At 40.3% G+C, this 22,205-nt stretch overlaps 1 protein-coding gene across 1 annotated transcript in view; it reads left to right on the forward strand.

The window, feature by feature from the left end:
• The window catches only part of bop1 (BOP1 ribosomal biogenesis factor), a 57,939-nt gene that overhangs the window by 29,559 nt on the left and 6,175 nt on the right, over positions 1-22,205 (forward strand). Inside the window, exons 4-10 of the mRNA XM_057354923.1 lie at positions 14,594-14,748; positions 15,095-15,212; positions 17,015-17,116; positions 17,468-17,680; positions 18,912-19,073; positions 19,238-19,318; positions 20,055-20,124. Of these exons, the coding sequence (XP_057210906.1) occupies positions 14,594-14,748; positions 15,095-15,212; positions 17,015-17,116; positions 17,468-17,680; positions 18,912-19,073; positions 19,238-19,318; positions 20,055-20,124 (901 nt within the window). The remainder of the gene's footprint in view (positions 1-14,593; positions 14,749-15,094; positions 15,213-17,014; positions 17,117-17,467; positions 17,681-18,911; positions 19,074-19,237; positions 19,319-20,054; positions 20,125-22,205) is intronic.

Raw genomic sequence — 22,205 nt, forward strand, 5'->3', positions numbered from 1 at the left:
AACTTCTTAAAGGGAGTGGTCCTATATCGCTTTCTTCATTAGAACTCAAAAGAAGATATTTTGAGAAATTCATACAATGGAAGTCAATGGGGTTTAGTGTTGTTTGGTTTTCAACATTCTTCAAAATGTCGTTCAAAAGAAAGAAAGTCATACAAGTTTGAAGTGACATGAAAAAAAATCATTTTTGTGTGAACTGTCCCTTTAAGAACCTCTTCTTTAGTTGTATCAGGAAGTGCAAAAGTGAAATAAAACGTGCAGTTTGGATCTTATGGTCAACCCTTGATTAAACCATTTGAATCCTTTGGAAAATATGAAGGTTTGAAATTGTGGCTTTCCTTTTCCTACTAATGTTGTCTAGATTTCATGTTTTTTTTTTTGGTATGGTGTAACGATGTGGTCGCTTGCGAATGATGGCTTTTGACCGACCGACATGATAAAATAAGACGTTGTGAGCATGCGGTAAATCCATATTAATGCCGTCTAGCATTTAGTCTCTTTGAACCGCAACCTCATTAATGAATGATGTGATTTAAAGGTGAATGGGTCAGCCAGACAGAACCGCTGATTCCGTCAATCTCTGGAGAACCCAGTTCCTTATTTATTATAATAAACAGTGGTAGGATTAATGCTTGGATTAAGATGGTCTTTTTACCCATTCAAGCCATTCTTTCCCTTTCTAAAGATAATTATATTCATGCCCCCAAACAGTCATTTGAAACGGTCATTGTGACGAATTGAACGTAACGCTTAACACCTGAAGCGTCGGCGGTCCGTCCAGCGCTGGAGAAGTGTTTCATGTGTTCTTTAATGAAAAGTGTTTTGTTAACGGCCGTTGCGAGTGAACAGATTTATATTCCTCTGAGTTGGAGAGAACTCTTTAATTTGATTCGCGTAAAAGGGAATTTTGACCCGCTTTAACTAGCGGCAGTAAATCATTAGTCCAGTTTTTAACGCAGTTGTATTGAAATAATGCTTTCCGCATGTCGTGTGCGATTGTCCTTTTCCGAATAGACTTTTTTCCGCTTTTCAGGGTGCGTGGAATAAAATCCTAAAGATGTCTTTTTCCTTCTTGAAACTAGTTTTGGAGTAGAATTGCTTTAGCAGTCACTCGTGAGAGGTTTTCTGAAGCGTATCGGTTTCACGCCTGCACAGAGAAGAGGTAAACACTCCTCTTTAAACGATCCGGTCAAACTCCTTGTCTCTATAGTTATATGAATTTGAAGTTTTAATGGTTTTGCATTGATGCTTTAGATCTAGTTTATTGTTAGTTTTGTTTATATTAATAATATATTAATCAAAATTAGACTTGGAGAACTTTTAGGAGCTGGCATACTACAGTTTTTCATCCCTGTATTGTTGATCTGGAGTCTAATGCTGCGTTCACACCAAATGCGAATTAAGCGATTTGCGCAAGTAAATTTCACGCCAAGTCAATGCAAAGACGCGAATAGATGTAAACTTGTGCAAAAAAATTTTGAAATTTGATGAGGCGCGGAATGATGTCAAAAATCATCACGCGTTTCGGTGGGGTTGAGAGACTATGGGTCTAAATGTAAATTTAGTCATTGTTTCAGTAATGTTTTGCTGCGAGCACAAAACTCTTGTTAAATATTTTTGTTGTGTTTTTTTTCATCGCGTCTGAGTGATGAAAACAACAAAGATGTGTAGTTATGCTGTGTACTGCTTTAGATTTTAAAGGAATGTTTTTTGTGGTATTTTCGTTTTTTTCACAATGTGATCGAGACAGGCTCTTATTGCATGAAATAGTATAACAGCTTTTAGTCTTGTAACTTTAAGCGCAATGACACACTATATTTCTTTCCCAAATCTGCTTTGACCCGTCGGCCATTAAATCGAAACCTCGCCGCTGCAGTCTGTACGTCCCGGGATGAGTCATTACAGGAATCAAGTCACGAGGTGACGACATTCATTAGAGTCGAGTGAGACCACGTCCCCCCCCACAACCTCTCAGATAGAATGTTTCGCGACCTCATAAAGCTCAACCTCTAGGGTAACCAATGACAATATTAGTTATCTCGCTGTCACACAAAGACCTCCCCCCTAACGTGTCGTAACGGCATCCCATCTGAACGCCATTAACTCCCTCCGCCCCCCTGGTGCTCGGCGACATCTAATCCAGCCCCCCCCCCCTTCTCCTGAAACCTGCAGAGCGTTCTCTAGGTGAGCTGTAGTACGAGCGGCCGTCAGGGCATCGGCTGTCCGCTCGGGTCCGTGGCTCTGGGCCGCACTGGACAGTTCTGCGTCCAGGAAAAGAGCCGTGTATCGCTTTCAGTGGACGCTTAATGGAAGCCAGACTAACACCAGCTGCGCACAAACACGCACAGGGAACCTGCTGAGGTCAATAACTTGAGTTCATTTATTCAAGAGAGGGTGGGGGGGTTACCAAAGGAAAAAATCAAAGCCATTAGGCCGACTTAAGCTCTTTGTTCTCATTTCTTATTGTGAGTTTTCCGTTGTTAAAGGACTGTTGTTTTTTTATGACGTGTTTTCTCTCGGGTACGTTTACAGTGTTGAAGCGTATAAACTGACTGAAACTGCACAGAGTCGTCGTCGTAACGCCGTCAAAGGACTTCAGAACGGTCCACCTTTGCACAGGTCCACTTGCAAAAATAACTGAATAAAGCAATTTATTAGGCCTCGACTTGTTTTGTAATATATGGAGGACCAATGGCGCAATAATAAAAAAATTACTTCAATAAACAAATAAAATATCATTTTTTATTTATAACCATTTTTATTTATTTATTTATTGCAGCCTTGGTCCTCCATAGTAATAGAACTGTTTGATATCGAAGAAAAATGTGATATGCAGTAGCTTGCTAAATAATGCAATGCAGTAATGCTTAAAGTTTGTAAAATCACTAAATAAAATATATATATATTTTTTTTAAATATATGCCCAACCTACATGAAAGCATCACATTATGTCTCGCACGGTGGCCAGTCTCTCTGCTATCTGCATCCACCTTTAAATTTGACTATACAAAACTTTTTGAAGTATTAAAATGATTGCGTAATCGCAGACCATTGCGATATGCAAATTGAGTTTGATTGAATGAAGTCGTCATTGTAGATGGAGATCGACAGTAACCATAAACAATATAACCTGACAGAATAGTTTTTGAGTGATTCATATTAAATATCGTCATTATTTGATATCTTTTATCATGTTGCTTTTGCGGCTTAAAGGCAGTGAGGCCTTTGAAACGTGTTTGGGTGATTTCACGCTGGTTGTGGAGATTTGAGATGTTTAACTGTGTGCTTGCGTGTGTCTGTGGCTTCACGTGTGAGAGAGTGACTGTGTCTCATTTCTCATATTCCTCTCGCGGGATGCTTGGGTTTGGATATTATTCCATAATCATTTTCCAATTTTGATTTTTCCAGTGAGCCGTTAGCGGTCGATGTTAGTGGCGTTCTAATTGCCCGTGTACAGCTGCCACTCACGAAAGCCACATTTACTCTCTTTCTCTTTTATGTCTGTACCTTCTTTCTTACTTTCTCTGTCTACATGCTCCGTCTCCGCCCTCTCTTTCTCTCTCCGTCTAGCTTCACGTCTCTCTATCGGTCTGTCAGACGCATGGCTGTGTTTGGATGAAGCTCATGGAAAGTGTGGAGGTGGCTGTCTTCCACTGCGGGTCGGGTATGCTGGGATTATAAATGATCCCATTACAGCGAAATGCAAAACTGCGTTTGCGGGGAGGAGGCACGGGCCGCTCCGTCTGCAGATGCCGAGCGGGTAAGGCGGCGAACCGCTCTCGTAAATCCCGCTCTTAAGCAGTTGACGCGTCTCCCCGCGTTAAACGCCAGTTACACCAGTCAAACCAGCACCACCGCTGGAAAACATGGAGTGCCAGCGTGAATTCATAAATCACATGAATGTACCTAGTGCACCTAAACACATGATTGAAGCTGAAAAGACCACATTTCTCTATTTCAAGCTAGATTTCCTCGAGGGTCCCCAGAGAGCTTTATTATTAATTGGTTTTATAAATGTACAAGTCCTGAGAAAACAAATGGCTTTTGAAAGCAGCAGCAAGGCCCTGTTGATTTGTGAAGGACCGGTTTGGTGGTTGGGAGATATTTGTAGTTTATTTAGTGGATGTGAAACTCTTTCTAAGTTTTTTGTGTTTATTTGGTGCCCCTGGATGGAGAAAAGCTGGAAAAAAGTCAAGAGCTTTTTATTAATATATCTATATTAAAATGAATGTAAAAAAGCATAGAAAAAAATGTGTTAAAATACTTCACAGGTTTACTTTAAAACAATTACAAGCAACATATATGGTTAGCATTGTCCTTTACGAATTAAACGTGTTCAATCAATTAAAAAAAAAGTGCTACTCGTTTTTTTACAAAAAATAAAAAGCCATGATATGGGTCAGAGTTTTTATAGGTTTGTTTTCACTTTTATTGTAGTTTATTATTATTTTTACATTTTTTTAAGCCATTTTGTTCTTATTTATTTGCTATTTTTATGTCGCTATATAAGATGAATTTATCTTTCAGTTTTTAGTTTAGTTTTGTAATCAGCTTATTTATTTATTTATTTTATTTTATTTGTTTACTTTTCGGTTAATCATTTTAGTGCCTATTTTTTACGGCTACGTTTCTAATTTTTGTTTAGTTTTCAATCAACAGAAATATTTTACTAGTTTTGGTCAATTATAATAACCTTGATATGCTAAAAAACATGTTTATCTTGAAGAAATACAAATGTCTGCGGTTGAAAAACAATGAATCGCAATCACATGGTATTAAAAAATACTGCGTCTGTCATCTTTTCTGTTCAGTCCGTCTCTTCCTCATCTCTCTAGACTTTGATGCCGTCCTCTGAGAGGTGACGGATGAGTTTGTGTTGTTTCTGTGATGCTGACGAACAGGTGCCGTATGGCCACATCTGCAGAGATCTCAGTAACCCGTCATAAACGTCTGTAATATCAAACACACTTTTCTAATAGACCGTCTGTGCTTGTACAGGGACCGCAACTCTGCCGTCCACACACCACATCCGCAAGCCTTCAGCTGTTTAAAGCATTATCACAGTCTGGATCTGATGTCTCCGTGTTTAATCCGCCTGCTTGCTTTGACAGAACGTCATGGGAAGTCTTGGCCGTCACCGTATCGCTCACGCCCGCGTCGTCGCCGTGCCGTAATGTGCTGTTTGTTTGCAGTCCGTCATTGAAAACATCTTTGGATGTCAAAATCACGTGCGGACATGTCAGCCGATCCGAGCGAATGCGTATCTGTAAATAAGTTCCATGAATACGAAGGAGTGTCTTGAAAAATAAACCAGACGGATTCTGGTCTTGATCGGTGCGTGTGTGCTCACGGGCGGCCAACAGACGACCATCCAGACCGCAGATTATCTACTGTAGGTTTGGGACGATATGACCCGTCTGACTGAAATACAGGTGACAACTGCAGAATGTTAACTGGTCTCAGAACAGTTAGGTGCTGATGTATGTGGTGGATGAGTCACAGATGTGTTGGGCACAGTTTGGACGGACATCATGGTGATTGAAAGCAGACTTCGTCTGTGACCCGCTCTACACATCTGCCCTGTCTCTGGGTGCTTTTTACCTTTTTTTTAAATACCTACAGTACTGTGTGAATGTCCACCCAACAAAAACATTTGTATTTTCTTCTGCGTTAGAGTTGCTAAATTATTTGAAAAACGCTTCGGATGAAAACATGCTGAATGAATAAATGTAAATGCGAATGTTTTCTTATCATCGTGATAAACAAGTACAATTTTTGTGTAAACGGACAGACTGACCCACCCATAGATCTGATCTCACCGTTATCAGATTAGTCTGAGATTACATGAAAAGACAAAAACAAACTTCTGATAACGTGTTACATGTTTTTTTTATATAACTTCTAAAATAAAGCAACGATTTTGTCTTCGCTACACCTGCACACAGTTTTAAGGTACATTTGCGTGAAGGTTGTTTCAAACATCTTGAGGATAGATTAAGTAGCGATGGAATAAATTCGATTGATTGCATTGAAATGATGAAGATTGCACATTGGGTAATAGTTTTATTAGACTGCCATCGCTTCAATTTGTATGGGTTTGGTTTTTATTAGGGCTGTCAAACGATTAATCTCGATCCAGAATAAAAGTTTGTGTTTACATAATATACTGTATATCTGTGTACAGTGCATATTAATTTTGTATTTATAAACACAAAACATACCCATACTTGTCTATATGTTTAGGAAATATTGAAATGTATTAATTTATATTTACCAAAAATTAAATTCTAAATAAATGTTTATTTATTGTTATATTTTATATTTTTCTAAAATAAATGCATTTATGTGTATGTGTTCATAAATACAAAATTAATTAGCACAGTATACCGACATAAATTACGTAAACACAAATTTTTATTCTGGATGCGATCAATCCCAATTAATTGTTTGACAGCCCTAGTTTTTATATATACAGAACAGCTGCAGGGGGGGGAAATAAGGGACCAAAATTATTTCCAGTTTTCTTAATTTACTTATTATAGGTATGTTTTAGGTGAAATTATTGTTTTTGTTTTATTCTGTGAACAACATTTCTCCCAAATGTCTAATAAAAGTATTCTTTCTATTTGCATTTATTTGCAGAAAATGAAAACTAGAGAAACGGGTGATAATAACAGTAAAGATGCTGTGTATTCTTTCAGACCTCAACTGCAAAAAAAAAAACAAGTTCAGATTCACTTTTAAGCAATACAACATAAGTCATATTTCTATATGTATTTAGGAAAAGTTCAAAATTATATATTTTTAATGTGACAAGCTGGATTTTGATCACAGTTTTCGTCAGTCTTTCACATTGCTTTTGGATGACTTTGTCACTCCTGAGCTTTGATTTTGTTTAAATTCAACAGACACTGGACTGAAATGATCACAGAACGTCTAAAAATGATTAAATGAAAATTTGGAACGGTCTTTTTTCGTGGCTGGCTGCATATCTCTATATAGAGAGAGAAAGAGAGAGATTTTACTGCATGATTTTACCTGGTAGTATTTTTCGCCATGAATAATAATCATGTATATTAGTAATTCATCATTTATATTAAAGTGATATTTCACCCAAAAATGAAAATTCTGCCATCGTTTACTCACCTTCGAGTTGTTCCAAATCTGTATACATTTCTTTATTCTGATGAACACAGAGAAAGGTATTTGGAAGAATGCTTGTAACCAAACAGATCTCGCCCCCCATTGACTCCCATAGTAGGAAAAAATACAATGGAAGTCTAAAGTGCCCCAGAACTGTTTGCTGTCCTACATTCTTCAATGGGGGGCGAGATCTGTCTGGTGATAAGCATTCTTCCAAATATGTAAAAGAAATGTAAACAGATTTGGAACAACTGGAATGTGAGTAAACGATGACAGAATTTTCATTTGTGGGTGAAGTTTCACTTTAATGATGTTCTACACTCAAGCAAAAGATTCAAATAAACATGTAAAAAAAGTGATTTTTTAGTGAAGCCGTATGTGTGCAGATGTATATGACTGTTCTCCATGCTTCCAGGATTCATTCAGGCAGTTGAGCGGGAATGCTTCAGTTCCAGGCATGCACTTCCCACTCCAAAAACAACTTCCATTCAGTGCTCCCATGTGACAGCCTGCTGGTGGGATGACGGGGGGTTTGGTGGGATGACGGGGGGTTTGGTGGGATGACGGGGGTTTGGTGGGATTGGTGGTGTGTTCTGGAAGAGAGCAGAGAAGAAAAATGAAGGAATCGCTGGATGTGCAGTAACAGCAGTGATTCTGCGGTCCTCTGTCGCGATGGATTACTGCTCATCCTGACTCACACACGCCAGCGCCGTCTGAATCACTCTTACTGACAATGGGAGGATGCGTCTCATCTCCCACAAGTCCCTTCTGCTCCACTTCAAACGCCGTAACCGATCGCAGGCCTGACTCGGAACGCTTGGCAACGGTGTGAATACGTGACACAGCGTTTTAATCTCGCGCCGTGTTCCTGCGTGTTGAGCTTCTGTTCAGAGATCAGCAATGTGTGTTTTATGTCAGGAGGCTGTTGTTTGTGGCTTGGACCTGTCCAATGAAACGGGCTGGTTTGAGCGCTTTGTACATTTTGTTTCTGTGAGGCTGTTTGCTTCCAGGATTCATTCAGGCAGTTGAGCGGGAATGCTTCAGTTCCAGGCATGCACTTCCCACTCCAAAAACAACTTCCATTCAGTGCTCCCATGTGACAGCCTGCTGGTGGGATGACGGGGGGTTTGGTGGGATGACGGGGGGTTTGTAGGGATGTCGGGGGGTTTGTTGGGATGACGGGGGTTTGGTGGGATGACGGGGGGTTTGTTGGGATGTCGGGGGGTTTGGTGGGATGACGGGGGTTTGGTGGGATTGGTGGTGTGTTCTGGAAGAGAGCAGAGAAGAAAAATGAAGGAATCGCTGGATGTGCAGTAACAGCAGTGATTCTGCGGTCCTCTGTCGCGATGGATTACTGCTCATCCTGACTCACACACGCCAGCGCCGTCTGAATCACTCTTACTGACAATGGGAGGATGCGTCTCATCTCCCACAAGTCCCTTCTGCTCCACTTCAAACGCCGTAACCGATCGCAGGCCTGACTCGGAACGCTTGGCAACGGTGTGAATACGTGACACAGCGTTTTAATCTCGCGCCGTGTTCCTGCGTGTTGAGCTTCTGTTCAGAGATCAGCAATGTGTGTTTTATGTCAGGAGGCTGTTGTTTGTGGCTTGGACCTGTCCAATGAAACGGGCTGGTTTGAGCGCTTTGTACATTTTGTTTCTGTGAGGCTGTCTGTTTTTTCTTTCCGTCTAGATGGCTTTGGGCTGTTGTCAACATTTAAGAAAGTGGCAGTGAGGCGTTTGGGTTCTTCATGATGTAATACCCGGCCGCGTGTGTGTACGAAAGCCATACATAGACAGATTTTGTCTGCTGTTACTCTAGTTGTAGGTCATGTTGTCACTTTTATGAAGTCTTGAGCCATTTGGATGCACAGTTGAGACAAACGTCTCCATGATCTCCATCTCATTTCCATTTTTCCGCTGCAGATTTATGCAGTATCACATCCTAAAATAAACCACAGTCCCTTAAGCTCGTGGAAAACGGACCGCCTTAGACACACCACTTGGATATAACGCCACGCTTGGTTCCAACTCGGTTTATCGGCTCTGGTTGTCTCTAAAGTCAAGATGAAACCAAGATACAGGTTACTTAAATGCTTTTGAATTACTAGTTGAAATGACTTTGTCGAAAAAACCTGATCTGTTCACCTGCGGATTCTCATCCGGCGCTCTGACACCTTGACCGACGCTCCGGGTGAGCCGGGCGGATCGTGGATATCTCAGTCAATGTGGAGAAAAGTGGCAATTGGGTTTTGATTTTAGTGTGGTTTTTAAGGACTTCTGACCCGTTTTGATGGATTGACCTGTCACACAGTCGCCATCACCCGTCCTGACGTGCCAGCGTCGCTCTGAACTTTAAGGGCTGGGCCTGTGATCCCTGAGACTCCAGCTGAGAGCGGCGCGATGGAGACGTCTGTACAATGATCAGATGTGTTCAATCATTCACCGCTGGATATCCCAACAGCTCTTCACACAAACTCTCAATAGCTCGTGTCTTTTAAATCGCCTCCGCATTCATGTTTTGTCTTTATTTGCTCACCCGCCGGTCTGTATGTTGTTGTATTATTCAACACAAACTCATAGTACTTTCGTTGCACCTTAAATCTTTTATTATTATACTGTGTTCCTAAACTTCGAAATCAAATTGATCATAAGAGGCGGGTTTTCAAACCTGACTTTGATGACTTCTGCAGAACGCAACAGAAGATATTTTGAAGAATGTTGATAACCAAACAACACCGAACCCCACTGACTTCCATTGTATGAACGCAAAACCACTGAGACGTTTCTCGAAATATCTGCTTACGAATTTGTAGGATGTAAATCGTACAAAAATGAGAAGAAAAAAAACTGTAGCTCCGCCACTAAACCTTTTGAAAGGTATGAATGAGATCGTACGAGTTAGCCACATTATAAAATAGTTACGAATTTTCGTGAGACTGTGTTGGAAAAGGCGCAAATTCAAGCGTAATTTCTGGAGAAAAAAAAACTTTATTTGTACACGACAATATACTTTTGAAAATTCCTTATTCCATCACGTTTTTCCCCGTCTTGATTCTTATAAAGGACAAGTGTGCTTTTAAACATTGAAGACGGAGTGTTGTTGTTGGAGATGTGACTTCATTCTGTGATGCAGGAGGTCTGAGGTTCACGTCTCTTCGTGTGGCCTAATTCTTCGTCTCCCCGGGGTTTCCCGGACCCTTTACGAGAGACCCTCGTGAACGTCTGGGGGGCCGTGTTCACTCTGTGAAGCATGTGAAAGTGTAGAGGCACCTCTCTGAAGAACAGCCGCCCTGCGTTTGATCTTCTCCTGTAAAGAATTCATTTCAAGAGCGAGGCTTCTTAACCGAGACGTCGTAAAGAGTCAAACATTACCTCATGACAGTCTGCACTCCCACCATTTCTCTGAGACCTTTATTTACTAGAATATAACAACGGCACATGATATATTCGTAGTCACGCGTTTCAATTCGGTCATCATTTATTCACTCATGTCATTTCAAACCTGACTTTGATGACTTTCTTTCTTCTGCACAACACAAAAGAAGATATTTTGAAGAATGTTGATAACCAAACAACACTGAAACCCACTGACTTCCATCGTGTGAACACAAAACCACCGAGACATTTCTCCAAATATCTGCTTTTGTGTTCCACCAAAGAAAGTCCTATAACCAACCACATGAGGATCAATAAATGCATTTTTATTTTTGGCTAACGGTCCCTTTAAAGTCAGTTCAGCCAGATACGTTTTTCAAATGCTGTTGAATATCACGTAGGCTGTCTTCTGAAGCATTGTGCACGCATGTTTGATTGACGGTCTGAATCTCTCAGGTGGTTATAACAGAAAGATTTTGGATTTCAGTTTTTGCGAGTTTTAAATGAGGTGTGGAAACGTCAGGCGTGTAGATGCCGCTCGTCTTTCTGGAAGCGCACGCACGCATCAGCGGTGCTCAATCCTCCATCACTCGTGAGATGACCTCAGCGTCTCCAGCGCTGTCTGAACAGAGGGCTGATAAGAGTGTGAGGTGAGGAGCTTATCATACAAATGCTCTGACAGCTCTGAATGACGTTTAATAAAGCCAGCGTTCGCTCGCTCAATTGAAAGCAGGTGTGCTGCGTGTTTCTTTAGCGCTAACGTTTTTTTTTGGACCGTCCTACCGAGAGAACCGAGACTGACCTCAATGACCCCGCAAGCACCCTACAGAGTGTAGCGTTCTGAAATGTAATGCAGTCTGCACGGGTTAAAGGTCAAGTGTGTCTTTTTAAAATACTGTGATACTTTCTTCTTTTTGTTTAGAGTTGAGTGTAAGTGAGTCGAAATGCTTGGGCTCTGTGGGGTATCAGAACGTTACTTTGACAAGTCTGAAACGCTAATATTGGCTCAATCAATAATGTGATTGTTAGGGATGTAACGGTTCACTCAGCTCGCGATGCGATTCTGATCTCACGATGCGGTTGAATCACAATTTTTTTTTACAGAATGTGTTGAGGAACATTTTAAATGAACAACTGCCCTTTTATTATTTCTCTAATGCTGCACAATTCTTTGTAAAATAAACAAATATTTTATGTCCAATAACGAAACGAAATTGCAGTTTTTCAAATTCAAAATCAAATCAAAAATGAATCATACAAAAGTCTCTTTAATATAAACAAACTAAGACTTTGTCTGTACTTTTCCTAACTTTTACTTTTTTAAGAAATATCAGCATATCCACGTTTACCAAGTTTGCAGAAAAACAGTGGCCCCTGCTGTTCAAAACATTTTTATAACGTCTCAACCGACTTGAATCGTCACATATTCTAATCGATTTTCAGCCGGCTCACTGTGAATCGTTACATCCCTAGTGATTGTGGTTAACTGATGAATGAATGGAAGACGGGGTGTGATTGGGAAAATCCGTAACTTTTGCCTCTCTGTCGCCATCTCTGTTAAAATCGCAGGTTACTTTTCGTAGTTCGTACTTGAAGTCAAGTAATATAAAACGGACATTTCCTGTTTAATTTTACCTAACAGCTCAATGTATAAATCTTAATTATAAGCGTACCGTTGTATGTCAGGCTGGAGTAAGACATTTTTTATGTACTGGCTGTAAATTGATTTTGTTTATTTTATCAAAAAAAGTTATGTACTGCAGCTTTAAAAGAAAGTTAACAAACGTTTCTTCTTTTAGAGTTATTATCGTTAGCTACATTTTTTTACTATAAATGCAATAAAATAGAGGTCTTTATTATTTGAAAAATGTAAACTAATAAGTTAGCAATGTTGCCTTAGCAGTAAACGAACATAAGTTTGAGGCACTTCAATTATTAACTTGAAATAAATTAAAATCAATAAATGAAACCTATATACTGTATCATATTAAATATAAATAACATAACTAAGCGCTTGAAAAATGATTTTGGTTCAGCAATTTTGTTATTTTATTTTGTTGTTTTATTGTAGTTTTATGTATGCTCTGAATTAGCGTTTAATCTTTACGTTCCATTGTCATTTTAGTTCAGTTAACAAAATAAAAAATTCAGTACACAAATAAAACCACAATAAAACCTAAAAAATGTATCAAATAAATGTTATAATAATGTAATTAGAGCATTTAGGATGGATGGCTTTCTTATCGTGTCTGAACTTTAAACTGTTGTGTTCTCCAGTTTGAACATGTTTTAATAACTGAAATGTTACGTGTCAGTCTTTATCGAGCACATCGGGTCTTTGATTTTTCCATCCGGAAAACTGTGCCAACATTGACTGACCATGCGGGACGCCTCCACAGAGGAAATATCAGATTAGCGAGTCTGTCTCCGCTTCTGTTGTTTTTTGTTCTTTGGTGACTTGGCAGCGCTAACTTTGGCACGACTACCAGTCTCGCCAGACAACACAAGCACTTCAAATACCCAGACACTGGATGTGTTTCATAGACATCAGATTAGATCCAAAAGACCAATCAGAACATCTGTAGAATTGCATCCGACCCCATTCACACCGTCGACCAATCCGACGAGAGTCTGGGTTGTGTGCCTTTGCAGATGCGTCGGGTGTGGGCGTGTCCTGCACAGCTGCTGCCGGCTGCGTGTGAGACCGTGACGGGGTTGCCCGCTCGGAGCTAATTGGATATGGTAGGGGTGTTTTTATAGAAATCACTCACAGGTGTACGCCTCGCTTTAAAGTGACGCTCACAAACTCTGAGAACTTTCAGCTGTCCGCTCTGATGGCACGCAGACAAAGAAATCTCTCTTTTCAGAGCTGGGTTTGGTTTATTGGTGTTTCAGTGTTGTGGTGTTCTGTAAAGTGGGCGAGCGGAGAGCTCTGGGTTTACTCTGTCATGCCTGCTAGTTAATGAAGAAAAAGACGTTTAGAATCAATTCAATGGACAGGGATGAGAAAATTGGTCTAATTTTGGTTTTCATTTTACACCTGCAAATAAAGGGGAACGAGTTCAGTGTGTATGCATTCTTTGTGCCCACGGTATGTTGTCGAAGCATAAACTTGGCAAAGTGTTTTTGAAGTCTTTCTCCATTCAAGCGTTGGACGGTTTATTTTAATACCTGCCTGGGACCGTACCAAGAATTGCTTTAAAGGATTAGTTCACAACAAAATGAAAATTTCATGATAATTCATTCACCCGCATGTCATACAAGACGTCCGTGTGTTTATTTCTTCTGTTGAAAACAAATGGAGGCTTTTGAGGAAAGTTCTTTTATCCATTTAATGCACTTAAACGGAGGGCTGTTGGTTAAGGTCCATATTTCAGTTTCATCGCAGCTTCAAAAGTCTCTAAACGACACCAGCCGATGAATAAGTCCCGATTCACATTTTGCGCCTTTTCCGCGCTCATATTCGTTATTTTAAATGTAGACGCGCGGCGGCGCATCGAGATGGAAATAGTTCAACTTTTCGGAGTGCCGCGGGTCATTTGAAGAGAGAAAGAGGCGCGGCTCGCATTTTAAGCGCGGTTTTAGACGCGAAATGTCGGGCCTAAGGGTGTTTTCTAGCGAAACGATTGGTCATTTTCCAAGAAATGAAAAAAAGATATACTTTTTAAACATAAATACATGGATCGCACTGCCTCCACGATTCACGTCCACGACTTCCGTATTTGCGCAATCACGTTGGAAAGGTCACGCTTTTGAAGCTGCGATGAAACTGAAATTTGGACTTTAACCAACAGCTCCCCGTTGAAGTTCATTATATGGATAAAAGAACCCTGGAAAGCTTTCCTCAAAAGCCTCCATTTGTTGTCGACAGAAGAAATAAACACGCGGACGTCTTGTATGACATGTGGGTGAATGAATTATCATTAAATTCTAATTTTATAGTGAACTTCTCCTTTAAGTCTTTGATACTAACCCGTCTTATTTTACAGCTAATAAAGGAGAGAAAAATACTCTGATGAGGTTGTTTCACATTCACTGAGATATTCTCTCTCTCATTCTCTTTCTCCTCACAGGACATTCGTAACACCGTCGGCAACATTCCCATGGAGTGGTATAAAGATTATCCTCACATCGGATACGACCTGGATGGCAAAAAGATCTTTAAGCCAATCAGAAACAAGGATGAGCTGGACGAGTTTCTGGACAAGATGGAAAATCCAGATTATTGGTGAGGAGCGACTGTGACATTCATTTATATTCTCTAACTTTTGGCTCTCTGTCGCCATCTCTGGTTGAAACATGAAATTGCAGCTTACTTTACAAACCTGCAGTAACTTGACACACGTTGAAGTCAAAACATGTCAAATTGGCATTTAAAAAAAATGATACCCAACAAATTATTATGAAGTCATTTTTATTAAAAGCATACTTTTGTAAATCGGAGAGTTCTGAACATCTTATATCAATTTATACACAATAACTTTTGTTAATGTTTAGCCACGAAAGTGACCAATTGCAGCATTAAAGTCTTCTAAACACTTCTCATTCTAAAACGTCTTCTGTCTCCCATCTAGGCGCACCGTTCAGGACAAGATGACGGGCGCAGACATTCGTCTATCAGATGAGCAGGTTGAACTGGTGCGGCGGCTGCAGCAGGGCAAGTTTGGAGACGTCAACTTCAACGAATACGAGGTATTCTCAGCTGAATGTGTTTTGTACTGAAGACAGTATAAATGTGTCACCTCAACATCTGCAGTGGTGGTGTGGAAAAACATCTTTAAAAGAGCGTTAGATCATAACCCCAACACACAGCGGGGGAAAAACAAAACTCATTCAGTTTTACGAAGCCACACGGAGCCCAACCTCGGCCGACGGATGAAGTAACGCAACAGCCCGCTCGACCTACGCAGGAGGTCATAAAGTTGGATTGTTTCACGGCCACCGTTAAGCAAACACGGCTCTGACTTTACAAGAATGAGCGTTAATTGTGCGTCGCTGTGTGTTCTGCTACAAACAGGAAGTGAGTCACACCACAGTCCAGTCTGTCTGTGATCAGCTACTCCACCTCAGACGGGCTTTAAAGTTGGTAAGCGTGAAAATGCCACCTGTCACCGTCGCAAGTGTCGCGTCTGGAGATGTTGATCAGACCAGATGTTCTCATTCTCACTGTTCGTCTGGTCTTTAGTTTTTAGTATAAAACAGCATGTCACTGCAGATGTTTATTATTTACAATGTAGTTTGTTGTTAAAGATGCACAAAACAGCAGAAATTTTGTAGAAAAGAAAAATAAGTGTGTTAGCAGCAGTGTTTAAAAGGGGAACACTACAGTACTATTGTTAGTGCAGATGATTATGTGCATGCTGTGAATAGTATGCTAATTTTTCTATATCCACAAAAAAACTGCCTTATCTAGTAAATCAGATATTTTTAACATTTTAAAGATCAAAAATCATAAAGTTCCTACGTTATATTTAACAAAATAAACTAAATTAAAATAGTAGGTTTGAATGTATGCAAATGGCACAAATTTACCAAAACCTGTATTTTAATTGGAGTTTTACTGTTTCACCCTTATTTTGAGTTCATGAATTTGTTTTAAACTAGGTTATAGTTACACATCAAAAATATTATTAATATTTAAAATTTTCGTTAAATTTCATAACTTTCATATTTTTATTTTTAGATTTTTTGGGGCGTTTTTGCCTTTATTTGTACAATCTAGTGAGAGCGAGAACAGGAAGCGAAGTGGGGAGAGAGAAAGGCTGGGATCGGGAAAGGACCACGAGACGGGAATCGAACCCCAGTCGCCCGATGCGCAACCGCGCCGCGTGTCGGGAACACTGCCCACGAGGCTATTTGCTCCGACAACTTCCATATTTTTTTTGATTGACACACAAGGGTTAATATCTTCGTAATGTAGACATTTTAATCATCTTTGTCATTACAGACCAGACTTAAAATGTTAACTTTCAAACAATATACAACTGCACTGTAAGAAAAAACGTAAAAACGTTAATTCAAATTTTTTTTTACATTTATTTAAAGTCCTCGTGAAGCGGAAGTTGCGATCGTGTTTACTTCCATATTCTGATGCGTTTCTGGGTGTAACGGAATTTCGAATGAGAAAAAAATCGTGGGTGTTTCTCGTTTTTACCCGCGATTTGATTGGATGTATAAAAACAGCCGTTGCATTTTGAAATTGAACTGGGAGCAGACTGACAGTTGAGGGGGAGGAGTTAACGGATGCTCCGCCCAAGCCGTCTAACATGCGTCATTAAGATGGATAGTCATTACAGGACGGAAGTGCATTTACAGATTTTAACTGAAGATTATGAGCGCACACGAATTTTAAAAAGATCATTGATCAACTATTTACAAGAAAAAATAGGAATTGTTATTTTAAATTTCATTTTATTTTCAACTTTGAGCCTGAAAAGCTTAAATATCTTTGTATTAGATATTTTCTCTGTTTCAAATCATTGTTTGTTTTCTAGCCTGCGGTGGAGTTTTTCTCCAGTGAAGTGATGATTCATCCGGTCACCAACAGACCTCAAGACAAGAGAAGCTTCATCCCGTCACTCATCGAGAAAGAGAAGGCGAGTTTTCCTTTTCTCACCTTTCACATCTACAGTAAATATATATATATATGTATATACAGTGAAACGGCGAGAGAATATCTGTGTTTCTGTAACTGCTCCCAGGTGCGCTGCACTACAAATAATGATCCCACATAGTTTTTAAAGTGGAAAGAGTCCTGAAACCTCCTGATAATGAGCTTCTGAAGCTGAAAGAAATGTCCCGCTTTGCTGTATGGAGTGTGTTAATACGTGTAGGGTTTTGTGTAATGACCGTATGCACGTGCTTTCAATCACAATAATGATGTGTTAGTGTGCGTGTGTGCCTTTTCACTCTTAACTGTGCCATCCGTGCGTCTGCGCCTGTATTAGGTCGGGAAATTGGTTCATGCCATAAAAATGGGCTGGATCAAGCCACGCAGACCCGCCGAGACCACCCCGCAATACTACGACCTGTGGGCCAAAGAAGATCCCAACAGCATCCTGGGACGACACAAAATGCACGTCCCCGCACCCAAGATGAAACTTCCAGGTCACGAGGAGTCGTATAACCCACCTCCGGAGTATCTGATGTCAGAGGAAGAGGTGCGATCTTCTGTCGTCACTTAAAATGCACACATCTTTTGCGTATAGTGACATGAGCTTTTATGACATGTGTAGAGATACAGGCTGTCAAACTGCACAAAGAGTTAAATCACAGAAAAGTTGGATGTTAAAACTAAAGTAGCTGTTGTGCTTGTAAATGTAAACATACGTTTTTTTTATTGCTGTAATGAGCAGCATCTGCGAGATCTGATGTGTCTATTCAAAGAAGAAGGCCGTGCTCTTTTTATGCATACCTCAGGCACATACCATACCATTTACTATAGTAAACTGTAGTAAAGGTCCTAGCTATTGTAGTGTTTTAAAGTATGCTACAGTATTAAGTCCAGTTTATCAGTTGTTGTTAATACTGCAGCATAGTGTTCATTAACAACGTGTACTTCAATTTACTGCAATAGTAAAGTATACTACGGTATTTACTGCAGTTTATCACTTCACTGTGTTCAGAACTACAGAAGACTGCAGCACACTAAAGTATACTACTGTGTTTACTATAGTAAAGTATACTACCGTGTTTCCTACAGTAAAGTATACTACCGTGTTTACTACAGTAAAGTATACTACCGTGTTTACTACAGTAAAGTATACTACCGTGTTTACTACAGTAAAGTATACTACCGTGTTTACTACAGTAAAGTATACTACCGTGTTTACTACAGTAAAGTATACTACCGTGTTTACTACAGTAAAGTATACTACCGTGTTTACTACAGTAAAGTATACTACCGTGTTTACTACAGTAAAGTATACTACCGTGTTTACTACAGTAAAGTATACTACCGTGTTTACTACAGTGGCGTACATTAACGAAGTGTGAGTACACTACAATTTGCTGATGCTTACTAAAGTAAAGTATACTACAGCATTCACTAGAGTTTATGACTTTGCTGTAGTCAGTACTACAGACTATTATATTATACATTAACAAAGTGTAGAAACGAGTATAGTGGAGTTTTCATTTTCAAATGAACAATTTCGTGAAAAGAAGTGGCGTGTAAGATCCTGGCTTCATGCCCTGATGGGACATTTCTCACCTGTGACTCCAGTAGATTTCCCTGGAAGTGATTTGCGTATGTTGTGCTGCGGAACACGTGCGTCCCCTCTCCATGTTCATCTTTTGATTTAAGCAAATTTTGACCCCAATTTTGACTGCAGCTGTTCTTCACTTCAGAGTTGTCTGAACGTTTGTTTTTGTTGTGAATGTTTTGTTTAGAGGTTGGCATGGGAGCAGCTGGACCCGGAGGACAGGAAGTTGAATTTTCTGCCGCAGAAGTTCGCCTGCCTGCGGGCCGTCCCCGCGTACTCGCGATTCATTCACGAACGCTTCGAGCGATGTCTCGACCTGTATCTGTGTCCACGTCAGCGCAAGATGAGGGTGAGACACATGGACGACATCGTCACTCATTCATAAACGCCTCCACCTGTCTGCCATTGTTTGGAACAACACTGAACACTTTCCGTCTTTCACTAGTCAGTCACACATGAAGAAGTGTGATGCTTTGTAAAAGTCGTTTCATGATCTACTCTTTGATCTCTTAGGTGAATGTGAAACCAGAAGATCTGATCCCCAAACTGCCCAAACCCAAAGACCTGCAGCCCTTCCCAACCACACAGTCTCTGGTACGTCATGTGTCTGCGCAGCTGAACTGCTCTGTGATCAGTTTATGTGTGTTGGATAATGAGTGAGTGTGTCCTCGTCTGATCTCACAGATGCTGTCTGTTTTGACATGTGCGATGTGTGTTTGTGACATGATTTGTGTGTTTGTTGTTCGTGTGTGTGAAATGTGTGATGTACGTATATGTTCTGTATCTGTTGACATGTGTTGTGTGTTTATTATATTTGTGATACGTGTGCGTGTTCTGTATCTGTTCACGTGTGTGCTCTCTTTATGTATGTTGTGCGTTATGTATCTGTGTGTGTGTGTGTGTGTGTGTGTGTGTTTGTGACTTGTATGTCATATGCTTTGTGCGTGTGATATGTCTGTTGATGTGTATATGTTTTGTGTGCGTGTGTGTGTGTGTTTGAGACGTTTTGTGTGATATGTGTCACGTTTATGTGTGTTGTGTTTGTGACGTGAGTGTGTTCTGTACCTGCTCACATGTGCGTTGTGTGTGTTCTGCATCTGTTCACATGTGTGTGTTTCTGAAACATGCGTGATGTGTGTATATCTGTTGACGTGTATTGTGTGTTGGTTAGGTACGGGCGTGTTCTGTATCTGTTCACGTGTTTGTGTGTGTGTGCATGTTTCAGATGTGTGTGGTGTATGTGTTTGTGTGTGTGGTGTGTACTCCGTATCTGTTCACATGTGTTTTATGCGTGTTGTGTATCTGTTGACGTGTGTGTTGTGTCTCACAGGTGTATCTCGGTCACTCCAGTCTGGTCCGGAGCATCAGTGTCTCTCCCAGTGGACAGTGGCTCGTGTCCGGTCAGTCTTCATCATTTCATGCGTTCAAACATCACTCACCATGAGTAAATCAGCATAGAAACATTTTTAGCAGTTTTATAAATGGTTCAGTCTGATTGGTGTGTATAAATAGAGGTCCTGGTTTTCATCGGAGGTGTAAGAGTTTCAGTGAGCTGAGGTCTGTCTTAGCTCTCTTTCTTAAGCGGTAGCTCAAAGAGTTCCTCTCTCGCCCGTCATGATGTCATGACGCCTGGCGGCCGCGTTTCACAGGGGCAGGATGAGCGAAGACACGCATGTAACGTCCACATTCGCTGGCCCTCCTCGACAGATACATCCATCACGTCTCACGATCCATCTCGGGACGGACTTTGATTTCATGCTTTCATGGATTTTGGCAGCCCGTCTGTATTGTTAGTCACTCCAGCTATTCGTTATTTCGGATAAACATTGTAACTTCTTCAATCTCGCGGTTGCCGTCACGAGAAGAAAATCCGATCCCCGTCTAAGTCGCCAAAGCGCTTCCAAGACACGTCACTGCTGGAGCGGTGCGTGTAGGTATAAAAAGATTTGGAGGAAAACCTCACGGGTACGATCTGGGTCTGTTGATCATTATCTGAGTTTTAGGACCGGGGTTTCTTTAGATACATAAATGCACGCTATAATAGCCAACGTTCCCTCGGTAGGGCCGGCCATCTGATTGCTATTAACTGGATGGGGATGTAAATGACCCGAACCCAAAGAGTCGTTTTAATAACACACGCAGTCAGTTTCACTCAACGTTACCGACGGGAGCCGAGCGGCCAAATCCACAGAAACCAAATGATATTGGAACAGTATGAAAATGCGGTCGGATTTGCCCGTCTCATTTGAATGAGGTGCTTCAGGTAACAATACCACTGCGGTTTCCCAGAATGCTTTGCTCTCGGGCGGATGAGCTGGGTGGTTCGGGGGCATAGATGCCATGGGGGTAAATTAGAGTTGGAAAAATACAGTTAGAATTATGCAAAAAGCCATGGGGGAGGGCGGTTTATGGGCAATATCTGTTAAGCCAATATGCAAAACCACTACAGACAGGCCTGCTCTTTTGTGTAGCTATAAAATATATTAAACCAGTAATAAAATGCTCTTTCCCACAGTTAAAACGGCACTTGACAAGCTCCCCGCTTCATGTGCGTGTACGTTTAATAGAGAGAATTTCTTCCATATCAGCGGGTTGGGCTTCGACGAAGCAGCGCTGGCTCTTTTGTTCCAGGTCTTTGTTTCGGGGTTTTCCTATTTCCAGATTTTGACATCGCAGCTGGAAAGATTGTGCGGCCCTGCACTAATTTGTAATAAAACAAGAAACTTTGAGGAAGCTTCAGCAATTTGCTCAACGGTTTTCGTCTTTTTCTTGTTAGCGGTGTTTGCGAAGGCGAGCGTGACTTGCTGTTTTGATTCACATCAGAAAGAACTGCAGGGTACTTTAGTTAACTGTAGTATATTACAATATTCTAATAACTATTTTGTAGTATTAACTAAAGACAGTACTTTAATGTTTACTATAGTAAAATGTAGTAAACTGTAGTTTACTTCACCACACGTTGTTAATGTATACTATGATGTTGTGTAGTATTAACTATAGAAGATAAACTGCTGTAATAAATACTGTAGTATACTTTACTCTGGTATATAATAAAAGTGTAGTGAAGTAAACTACAGTTTACTAATGTATACTCTGATGTTGTGTAGTATTAACTGTAGTAGATCACCTGTACTGTAGTATACTTTACTATAATCTACTCTGGTATATAATAAAAGTGTAGTATATTATAGCATTTAATACACTTTATTAATGTATACTATAGTGGTAGTATGTAGTATTAAGAGCAGCGCAGTGAGTAAACTCTAGTAAATACTGTAGTGTATTTTGATATTTACCGTAGTAAACTGTTTTAAATTGTAGTACACTACAGAATATTATAGTGACTACTTCACTTTTTTTAATGTGTACTACAGTGTTTTGTAGTATTAACTATAGTGAATTGATAAACTGAAGTAAATACTACAGTGTATTTTAATATTTACTATGGTATAATATTTACTCTCTTCCTCTCAACAGGTAG

The sequence above is a fragment of the Triplophysa rosa genome, linkage group LG16 (assembly GCF_024868665.1).
Source record: "Triplophysa rosa linkage group LG16, Trosa_1v2, whole genome shotgun sequence".
In the NCBI taxonomy this organism is placed as follows: Eukaryota; Metazoa; Chordata; class Actinopteri; order Cypriniformes; family Nemacheilidae; genus Triplophysa; species Triplophysa rosa.